The 11,177-nt window shown below is 44.3% G+C and overlaps 2 protein-coding genes across 2 annotated transcripts in view; one reads left to right on the forward strand and one right to left on the reverse strand.

Annotated features, from left to right (window-relative positions):
• The window catches only part of l1cama (L1 cell adhesion molecule, paralog a), a 39,407-nt gene extending 33,423 nt beyond the window's left edge, over nt 1-5,984 (forward strand). The window contains exons 18-28 of the mRNA XM_080535146.1: nt 480-550; nt 665-890; nt 1,012-1,124; nt 1,319-1,526; nt 1,750-1,872; nt 2,148-2,324; nt 2,678-2,791; nt 3,004-3,150; nt 3,528-3,659; nt 3,879-3,951; nt 4,582-5,984. Of these exons, the coding sequence (XP_080391272.1) occupies nt 480-550; nt 665-890; nt 1,012-1,124; nt 1,319-1,526; nt 1,750-1,872; nt 2,148-2,324; nt 2,678-2,791; nt 3,004-3,150; nt 3,528-3,659; nt 3,879-3,951; nt 4,582-4,843 (1,646 nt within the window). The 3' untranslated portion in view covers nt 4,844-5,984. The remainder of the gene's footprint in view (nt 1-479; nt 551-664; nt 891-1,011; nt 1,125-1,318; nt 1,527-1,749; nt 1,873-2,147; nt 2,325-2,677; nt 2,792-3,003; nt 3,151-3,527; nt 3,660-3,878; nt 3,952-4,581) is intronic.
• Nucleotides 5,985-7,938: 1,954 nt separating this feature from the next.
• ribc1 (RIB43A domain with coiled-coils 1) lies at nt 7,939-10,799 on the reverse strand (the record flags this gene model as incomplete). The annotated part of the gene is made up of 7 exons (XM_080535149.1): nt 7,939-8,020; nt 8,186-8,352; nt 8,506-8,742; nt 9,327-9,445; nt 9,999-10,113; nt 10,291-10,514; nt 10,601-10,799. The coding sequence occupies 7 exons, from the start codon at nt 10,797-10,799 to the stop codon at nt 7,939-7,941; spliced, it is 1,143 nt and encodes a 380-aa protein (XP_080391275.1).
• Between the last annotated feature and the right edge of the window lie 378 nt (nt 10,800-11,177).

The following is an 11,177-nucleotide window of genomic DNA, read 5'->3' on the forward strand; positions in this document are numbered from 1 at the left end:
ATGCTGCCCACCGGGGCCGGGGTTCGTATCCCGGCTCGCCAGACCCGGATATGGCCAGGGCACACACGGGGAACGGCATATTGGGCGGCCGCTCCCGAGGGGGGTATAGGAGTAGTTCCGGACATGGATCCGTCGCGCAACAGCGCCCCCGTCTGGTGCTGGAATAACGGTGCTGGGCTCGAGGAGCCAGTCAGCTAGTCTGCCTGGCGGCCTCCTCTGGGACTGCCGGCCGCGGGGTCGTGCGGCGGATCCCTCGCAATAGGCAGGGGATAATTGGATGCTAGGTTGGGTTCAATTGGCTACCAAATTGGGTGAAAAAAGGGATAAAATCTGAAAAACAAATTTATTAAGAATGATAGAGCGTACAATGATGGCTTGTATTATGGTTATAGACATACCAAAATGAATGTAGTATTAAAGTCATATTAAAGTATTGCACAGCTGGTGTCAGTGGTGTTTTTGTCTCCTCTTCTCCACAGCTCCAGACAACAACCCAGAAGATGTGAGGAGTGAGTCTACATCCCCAAACACTCTGGTCATCACATGGGAGGTAGGGCCAACCTAGGTGTTTAAAAAAAACAATGTCACAATCAACCGTAAAATAAAACAGCTTATTTTTGTGGGAGGAACTTGTGTGTTTACACTCTGTCTCCTGTCACTCCAGGGTATGGACAGGCGCAGCTTCAACGGGCCAGACTTCCAGTACAAGGTTCTGTGGAGGCGGGTGATGGGCAGTGGACCAACCTGGCACTCCAACTACACCACCGCTCCACCAGTCGTCGTCACTGACGTGGGCAACTTCTCTGACTTCGAGATCAAAGTGCAGGCTGTCAATCAGATAGGGGATGGCCCTGAACCTGACCCTATCATTGGCTACTCTGGAGAGGACTGTAAGATCTTGTTTCTGACCTCTTTCTCCCAGACATATGAATCTGTCCACTGATACACAATGATAAGCCCTAAATGGGTTATAATGCTCAGTTTCTGATCATTTAGTTTTTTCTGTATCAGATCCTCAGGACTCTCCTATAGTGGGTGTGGTAGTAATAAACAGCACTGCTATCATGGTGACATGGCCAGCAGTGGACAAGAAGACTGTGAGAGGACACCTACTGGGTTATAAGGTACTAGCACCGTCTATTCTAATCCAAGGCATGTGCAATCCAGTTCTTCATCTCTTAGGCCTTCATGGTCTCGTCATATTCACCTATATTTCATCATATTCATCTATATCTCATCATATTCACCTATATCTCATCATATTCATCTATATTTCTCCACTTCTTTTCCGTCTTCACCCCTTCGCTCCCTGTCCCAGATTTACCTGACCAGGTATGGCTCCAGACACCACCTGGGCAAGAGGGTTAGGGAGCCAGAGACCAACATGGTGGTGGAGACCAACGAGGAGAAGAAGATCCTGAAGGGTCTGAGGCCATACTCCCACTACGACCTATTTGTGACTGTGTTCAACACGAAGGGAGAGGGACCGCGATCGGAGACCATACCCTTTGAAACTAATGAGGGAGGTGAGAGGAGGGGGGGGAGGAAAGACTAGCAGAGATAGTATATAAATGCTATTCAGAAGGACTGGGAAAGGGAGCAGAATGACTGAGAGATGTGTGTGCTGGAGACATATTGTGACTTTTTACTGGGTTGTGAAAAACTGTAGTGAGGAAAGTCATATTTGACTCTATTATTTATAGATATTTGATATTTGAAGTGTTTAAATACGTTTGTTGTTGTTGTTAGCTCCTGGTCCACCCATGTCCCTCTATCTGGAGAGCCCTGGGGAGAAAGAGATGACGTTGCACTGGACTCCTCCTAGCCAGCCCAATGGAGTCCTAAAAGGATATCTGCTGCAGTACCAACAGAGTGGGTCACATTACATCTGTCTCTGCCCCTTGCCTACACTGTATCAACACCTACATCTTCTTTCATTGTGCTTCTCTGACTGGTACAATACAAAAATGTTATTGGAAAAATGTCAGTTCAAATACTTATGGCAATGTATCAACAGCATGTCAATCTTACCTAGAAACATCAATAGCGGAGAGGGCTAATGATGATAATACATCAATGATACGTTATGTCAGAGACATAGCTCAATCCTTATTGATCGTTTCTCTTCGCTCCTCTGTGGTCTTCAGTTGTGGAGAATGAGGACAGCCCCATGCAGGTGGAGAGCATAGATGACCACACGGTCACTGACCTGACCCTGACGGGCCTGGATCCCCACAGCCACTACCTCTTCTACCTGAGGGGACGCACCTCAGCCGGGGATGGAGTGCCAATCATCAGGGAGGGCGCCACCACACTGGACGGAGGTTAGTCTTGCATCACAGACGACGTAACTTGCATACGCTCTGCTTACTTTCTGAGCAACATGAGTGAATCTGTCATGTTATCACACTGAGTTCAACTGGCTTCTCCATTTACTGGTGTAAAACTGATTGATCACACTCTTTACTTAGGTTAGCAACATCTCTTGCCTTTTAGACCTAGTGGGGGGATGCATTCCCAAGCAGAACAGATTGATAGTATTTCATGTCATGTCATTTCAAATGACTGTCTCTCTTGGAATAGAATATTATATTATATGGAAAAACACTTTTAGATTTTGTAGTATCACAATGCAGATCTGTATTAAAATTAAAGTGGTGTTCTTCTGTCATTTCAGCTCCTCCTGCCAACATCAGCTTATCTATTGGAGAGAATTCAGTGAACATGAGCTGGGTGTCCCGGGTCAGACACAGGGCTGTAGGCTTCCACATCAAGTACCTCGACAAGAATGGTACAAGTTGACACAAAACATACTGTAGGCTTACCTGTGATGACTTTTGTCAGTTTATTCAGCTAATTGTAAGTGTAAACATAGCCATAGGCCCTCCATCTATAGCCAAAGTCCCTCTATCCATAGCCAAAGTCCCTCTATCCATAGCTTAAGTCCCTCTATCCATAGGTGTGAAGACGTGTAAAACCTTGTATACGTGTATGTGTCTGTAGGTGGTAAATGGAAGCAGTCTGAGAAGCTGAACTCGTCGCAGTCATTCTATCAGCTCCAAGGCCTAAAGCCAGGCTCCCAGTACCGCCTGCTCTTCATCTTCAACAACAACTCCTACTGGGAGACAGAGATTGTGACAGAGGGAGCAGGTACCGTAGTAACACAGCCTGTACCCACACAGACACTCCCACCCCCTCTCCTCTGGGCTTTCCACATGGAGCCCTCAGCCTACGTCTCTCAGCAGCACTCTGCCCTGACAGTGAAGTGCCTTGAAATGTCCTAGATGAAAGAAGCGAGGCGAAGCCATATGAAATGCTCCATTAGTGGTATTTGTTTGGAGCATTGTGCCGTATTCCCTCGCTCCCCAGTGTAATGTCTGCTCCATCCGGCTGAGCTCCCTGTGCACTAGCAAGCTCTCTCTCTCTCTCTCTCTCTCTTCTTAATCTCTTCTCTTCCTTTTATCCCTTCTTTCATCCTCTGCAACTCCCTCCCTCCCCTGTCTCTCTGTCTGTCTCTCTTTCTGAAGGGGTGACGGAAGTGCAGGCAGGCTTTGCCACTCAGGGCTGGTTCATCGGGCTTGTGAGTGCCATCGTGCTGCTGCTGCTGCTACTGCTCATTCTCTGCTTTATCAAGAGGAGCAAAGGGGGGAAATATTCAGGTAGGTCGATTCAATCAAATGTATCCATTTCCCACAGTCCTGCCACTGTGCTCCCACAACGATGCTGCTTGACAGTAAGTCATTATCAAGCTCTCAGAGACTGTCTCTGTCTCAAAGACCAGAGAAGCTTTCAATGATTAATGGTAGAGATTTCAAGAGAATTCAATAATCTCTCACTCTCTTTCTTCCTTTCTCTCTCTCTCTGTTTCTCTCTCTCAGTCAAAGATAAAGAAGAGGGTCAGGTGGACTCTGAGGCCCGCCCTATGAAGGATGAGACATTTGGAGAATACAGGTTTGTCTATGTTGCTAGATATTCATGTATCAATTGTCATGTATTGATTACTATAGCATCTCTCCACTAACCTGATCCTAATCTTTACATAAATCGATCACCCCGATTCCATCATAGGGAAGATATATATTTTTCCCAACCCTTTCTGTTCCTTATCCTGTCCCTCTTTTCCCCAATGCTTCCCCCCTGCTTTACAGATCTCTAGAAAGGTATGCTGTTTAGTGCTTTATTGTGCATGCCTCCCCTGCAACTGTCTGGTGTTTAGATTTGAAAGTGTTCTGCTTGGTAGAGGCTCTCCCATTTACCCTTCCCTTTTACCCAATACCCTTTTACTGTACCCCTTCTATGACTTGGTGGAACTCTGTATGCACTTGGTCTAAGCTATAATTCTATAATTGTACTGTGTACCTCACAGCATGGGTGGTAATGATTTTTTCCACCACCAACCTCTACCTGTCCCTATCCCCTCTTTTTTCTCTCTCTCCCTCCCTCTCTCTCTCTCTCTCTCTCTCTCTGCCTGTTTTGTTTTCTGAGAAGGCAAGGTGTGCCATTATGTATGTATGTTCCATCCACTCAAGTGTACAATAAAGGTAAACAACACCTCAACTCTCCCTCTTTCTCTATCCACAGTGACAATGAGGAGAAGGGGACCGCCAGCCAGCCCTCTCTGTGTGATGAGAGTAAGCTGTGTACTTGTGAGGACAACCTGGACGAGTTCAACGTCAGCAGTGCCGTCACCACCGACGTCAACATGGATGAGTCCTTAGTCAGCCAGTACAGCCGGCCCAGCGAGGGCCCAGACCCTAGCCTACAGGACAGCTCCCCTCTCAACCCCACCACTGTTACCTCCACCAACAACGGTCTCCCCAACTCAGCAGCCATTTTAGATTAAGCCCACAGGACTGTCAGACCAACATATATGTGCCCATACATCTCTAAACCTGACTGACTTAAACGATAGGCTGACTGCATGATCAATATAGAAGTGACGATTCCGATACATCTGTCATTCAGTCATACTATCTTCACAGACTGTTTGACCAGGAGTGTCCTACAGGACAATACAGCCCGGACTGACGTGACTAATAATCACGTGACTAACAGACCCAAACCACCAACCCTAAAGATGTTCTTTGACCTTCTCTTTGTACTGTAGTTTACAGCAAACCTGAGTGACAGCCATTAGCCTCTCTCCCTCTCTTTCTCTCTTACTCTTTATCAAATCATTGGGTTGGATTGGATTGACAGAGACGGAAACTGGAAAAAAAAAAAAAAAAACAGACAATTCTAGGTACTGTAGAGATACTAGTGGGATTTCAGGTATGATGATCCTAAGCAGAAATGCAGGGAAGTGCATACTGTATAGAGGGACTGATGGAGAGACGGGTGTGAGGACACAGACAGCGCAAGCAAATGTGGGTTACAAATGACAAGTCTTAAATATGATCTCATGTTTTGTTTGATTTGTCATAAAGCCATTTTATGTCAGTTTTATTTTTGTACTAACTTTTTGGATACAAGTCAACATTCTTTTGGTTGGCTATCAGGTTTGATTTGTACAGTATGTTCTCCTTTTCCAAAAAGACAATGTTTTATTTTTTGCATAAGTTTTTAAAGATTTTTGCATAATTTACTCATGATTTGTTTTTCTACATACTTCATAGACAAGATGACTTAATTTACCCTAGATGAGTTTCATACTATAAATACATGGGATGCATAAGAGGAATTTGCTGTGAAAATGCTGTATAGCAAGCGATGTATATAGCTGCATCTATCTATTTAGCCATATACAGTATTATAGATATGTACACACTCCTTATGAGTTCCTGTGCCTGCTGGCGTCTACATAGAGCAACAGAAAACGTCATAACTCTCGCCTTTTCACCATAAGTGTAATGTCATTATTGGTATGATATTGTAATTTTTGTGTAGACCTATGTGTAGCTTTCTGTATCTGTCCGTGTCTCTTTCTACAGTGTATTAAACTATGTCCACTGATAAACAATATTTCCCATACCTGTTCATGTCATATCACCACACTCTATAATGTGTAAAAGGAGCGGTATTTATGGATATATTTACAGTTATTAGGGAGTAAAACACACACGCACACACACACACACACACAATGCACGCTGGTGATCCAAAACAGGCTTATTCATCAGCAGATTATGATGAAAGGCAAACAAAAAAGTGTAAAAGTGGGTTACTTTTTACATCTAACATAATGTACTGTATTCTTTGTAGGGCTGGGTACTATACATTATATTTACATGCCAAAAACATTTTGGAATTATGAAAAAGAGCAGGCAAGAATCCCTTAGAGAGATGAGAACAGAGTTATTGGTATGGATATCAAGAGACTGAAGAGACATAGAAAGAGCTTTTTAAATGTCACTCTGAATGTAAATACAACCCAAAAGATTGTGTTCTTTGAGTTTGATCAAATGTGTGGGTTTTAACTCTGTTTCAAGTTTGTTTTAAATGTTGAAAGTAGTTATATTTATTTTTTTGTAATGATGAACCTATGTGTTCATTCTTTGCTTTTTTGACTAATAATGGCAGTGATTTGGCTGTTTTAGAAAAAAATAGTTGATAGTTGAGAAAAAAATGTAAAGGCAAAAAAAAAAATTCCTCTAATTGTTCCTTGTTCCTTCCCATTAAAGAAAACGAAAACAAAAATATTTTATATCGACAGCTACTGTCATTTAGGATCAAATAAAAAAACAGACCACCCAATAAGATTGAATTAGGTTCTTGGCAATCAGTGTCATACAGACTAAAAGCATTGCAGTCCAGTGAGTATCTGTTGAGAGTCTATGATCTGCTGTATTGCAGTATGAGAAGCAGGGATGCAGAGAGCCAGTTTGTGCCCACCACAGGGAGCATATGCAATGTAGCTGGCTCTGCCCACCCCACTCTAACAACAGTCTATACCCCCAGCCAACGCTATCATCTACTGACCAGTTCCAGGGATAGAGACATGGGGCTCCTATGGCTACACAGTGGGTTAGATTGAGAGCTTTTGAGTGAGCTCCCTGTTGTTGGCTGTACAGACACACTCAGGACAGTCTTTTAGAAATCTATTTTCATACGGGAATGATCAAATGACGCAAAATACAGTATGCCAATTATTCTATCACAACTATCTGCTGCTAAACATCTGTGTTTGTCAGTGTCAGGGCAAATGTTAGCTTTTTAACGGGGAATGAGTGTACACACAGATACTCACTCTACTGCGGCTCTCGCTTTGCATTTCATGTGTCGAGGGAATCGTCAAGGGTTGCTAATCTGTTTCTGCTCTGCTACTGTACTTTCCTTTTTTTATAGTTACTACATCAAATCTAATACAAAAGCGTTGAATTACCTATTGATAAGAAAAACAACTTCCTTAGGACACACAATGTATGGATTTAGTGATGCCTGGGGGAGGGGGGATCTATATTTCACTGCCGGATGGAGCTGTGCCTCTGTGTGGTATGGGGTGTGCACCATTAGCACAATGGGAATATGGGGGGGGTACAGTAGTGTGTTCGTGCTCTAGGGAATAATGTGGTGAGGGAGGGGGCTTGTACTATCTATGGGGCCAATAACATTGTATCTGCATTATGATTCCACCACTGTAACTAAATATGACTGAAATAAAGTACCTGGAACAATCTAAACCATAACAGGTGTCGGTTTATGTCCTCATCAGCAATGAGCATGTTTATCCCACAAAAAGGTAATGATGTTACGTAATCGATATGAAACATAAACGAGTAGGTAGGCCTAGAAATGTCGTCACAGTGACCATTGTATCACACATTGAGAACAGTGACTAATGATGTTACCTTGGGAGTAAAGACAAGAAATCTTGAATGATGATTATCCATAAACTTTATTTGCTTGTGCTAGTGTGTATGTGTCGTGTGTGTGTGTGTGTGTGTGTGTGTGTGTGTGTGTGTGTGTGTGCCAGGGGACTTCATTAGGGTGTGTCGGTGGTTAACGGGAGCTGCTGCTGAATTGGGTGAAGTAGTAAGCACTGGGTCTGTTGGTGTACAGCTGCTTGTTCAGGTACTGCTGACTGAGAAAGACACAAAAAACATGCTGACCCAAACTCTTCTCGACAACGGCAATATCTATCACTTTTTATATTAAAATAATTATATTTACTGGATACCGTATTCAAAGGCTTTAAATCGAGCAAAAGTGTTTGTTTCTCAGCTGAGTGTGTGTGTGCTATGCTCACTGTTCACGCTGCTCTCTGGCCAACTGTTCATTGTGTTTATCTATCTGAATCCTCTTCTCCTTCTGTATCTCCATCGCTTTCCTCTCCTCCACTTCCCCCTCTTGGGTGAGCACCATCTGCTGGAAATCCCACGCAGCATCTCTCTGCTTTTCAATCTCTTTCTGCAGCTAAATTTGATCAAGAAAAACGAGACGGGTTAAAATACATGAGAGGAATGAACAAAGAATTATGAGATCCCCATTCATTTTATCAACAGGATATTCCATGAGAGCATCCATAGAGGCCCATACATGAGTGTGCTCTATTTGAGACGTCAGTACCTCTCTCTCTGTGCGTTGTTCCTCTCTCTGCCTGTGGATGGCGCTCCGCTGCTCGGCGCTCATCCCCCTCCACCTATCCGTCAGCACCCTGGGCCCTCCGACTCCACCCCCCTCTCTCTCTGCAGCCTCCGGACATTCTGTCAGTGTGTCTGAGGTCACCATGTGCCACACCTCTGCTAAGTCCTCCCCTTCCTGCCTCAGACGTTCTTTCCTCCGCTTCTCTGCCTGCTCCTCAGCCTGTATGGAAGCAGGATACATTTTACTGTTGACACTGATACAGGTGTTTTTTCATGCCTCTAAAGATTGTCATTGGGGGTCAGCTAATCTGATTCTAGTTCTGTGGTTAAGGGCAAGCTCTACCTCGACAAGGTGGCCCAGGGTATATTGCCAAACCACACTGTCTGCTTTGTGTGTGTGTGTGTGTGTGTGTGTGTGTGTGTGTGTGTGTGTGCATGTGTGAGTGTGTGAGAGAGAGAGTAATTAGAGAGGGTAATTAGAAAAAAAACACTAAGACCAGAAGCATTTATAATGATGCCTCCCACCGGAAAATTCATTGTAATCAGTCAGGCAAATGAGGGAGAGCTTTTAAAAAGGGTCTGCCCATGCATACATCAAAGCAGTTTACTCTCCAGGTTGCTTGGCTCCTCTTATGGGATTGTCATTTCCCCTGAGTGAGTATGTGCGCATCGTTTAACATCTTCCAATTAGTTTTGTAATGCAAAGCTCCCATCTGAGTACACCCTGTCACAGTTCCACCACCACATCAGGCTTAGTGTGCTTCATAGCCTGTTGTGGTGTGTCCTGTCTCGTCGTGTGTTTACCTGAGCGTGGTTGTAGTTGTTGAGTGCGATGTGGGCTGCCCTCTTACACTCTGCCTCCAGCGCATCCAGCTGAACAGCGGTCAGGTCCTGCTGTACCAGCTCTTTGCCTTTCAGCAGCTCTGTAACATACACACACATGCATGCACACAGTTTTATCAACAGGATGACCTTGGGACAATAAACATGAACACACACACACACACACAAACACACACACACACACACACACACACACACAAGCCCACACACAGACTTACACGCACGCAAGAGTGCACACACACACACACACACACACACACACACACACACACACACACACACACTGTAAGTCTTTTACACTGTGCAGGGCTTCACTGTACTCACCCACACTACACATTATCACCCAAACAAACACTCACACAACAATATTCTCTCACATAAACACTCCAAACATGAGCATCCATCAACGCCACCTGGGAATAAGGACTGTGTGCGTGGGAGTGTATGATTGTTTTTGCACAAGGACATGAGGCGTGTATATGATTTACGGAGGCTATATCTATATCAGTGTGTGTGTGTGTGTGTGTGTGTGTGTGTGTATGTGTGTGTGTGTGTATGTGTGTGTGTGTGTGTGTGTGTGTGTGTGTGTGTGTGTAGGTGTGTGTGTGTGTGTATGTAGGAGTGTGTTTTAACCTTTGTGTTTGTTCTCCTTGTGTCTTTTCTCACTCTCCTCTCTCTGTGCTCGAAGTGCTCTCTCTGTTAGCTCCATCTGTGCACTCTTCTTCTCAGTGTCTCCGATACCCTCTCCCTGATCAAAACACACACATACAGCAAAGCCATAAAACACATGTTATGGCTATATGAATAAATGACATTTAAATTTAATAAATAAATTCTAACATATTCTTCCGTCATATCTGACATATCTTTCAAAAAAGCTGGCTTCATCTAAACATTGTATATGTTGTGTATAGTATAGGCTAACCTGGAACACCTGCATACTGGCAGGTCCCAATTCAGACTCTGGGATGGGGATGGACAATCCGAGTGCCCCCTGCCGGCCAACATTGAGATCAGCATCACGGGAGTCCTCTGCACGCTGTCGAATTCCTCGGTACTGTACGAGGTCCTTGTTCAATGCTGCCCTCCTCTTCTCCTCCTCAGTTTGCTGTTGCATTAGAATTCTATCTTGAGTCACTCTCAGCATATCTGCAAAAACAAACATGGGGCACGTTTTGGTTCGTTTTATGTTATCAATATCTAATTATCTAATCTTTGAATAAGTCCTTTCTTACCGAAGGCCCTCTCTCGTTGACCATCCATCTCCTCGCGCTCTAGCCTCTCCGCTACTTGGCGCTCCAGCGCTTGGAGGTCCAGACCCATCACTCGATTTCGAGCATTGAAAATTCGGGCTTGACGTGCAGCCTCGGCGGCCCTTCGGCGTGCCACTGCGACCTCCGCGGAGTTGTCCACTGGCAGGTCCACTTTATACATTATCACGTTGGAAGGGTCTGCTGTAGGACATAAAATGAATGAATGAATTAATGAATGGTCTTTATTGTCATTTATATAGTACAGGTACCAAACAACGAAATTTGGGAGGGGGGGCTCCCCTGGTGCTAGGAAAAAAATACTAAAAACAAGAAGGGAAAAGAGCTGGTTTACATAAATAAAGGCTATATACACTATCCACTATACTATACTATACAAATAAAACACTGTGCTGTACTCTATGCTATGCTATACATATCCTAACATTTCCTATCTCTGAACCTTATGTGCACGAGGGTTGTCAATCGTTCAAAGCACTTTAAAAAAACAAAAACGCGTCAGCAGGCCCCTTTAATTTCTCAAAGTACAACGACAGTTGAA

This window comes from Nansenia antarctica (assembly GCF_963989245.1).
Source record: "Nansenia antarctica genome assembly, chromosome: 6".
Taxonomy (NCBI): Eukaryota; Metazoa; Chordata; class Actinopteri; order Argentiniformes; family Microstomatidae; genus Nansenia; species Nansenia antarctica.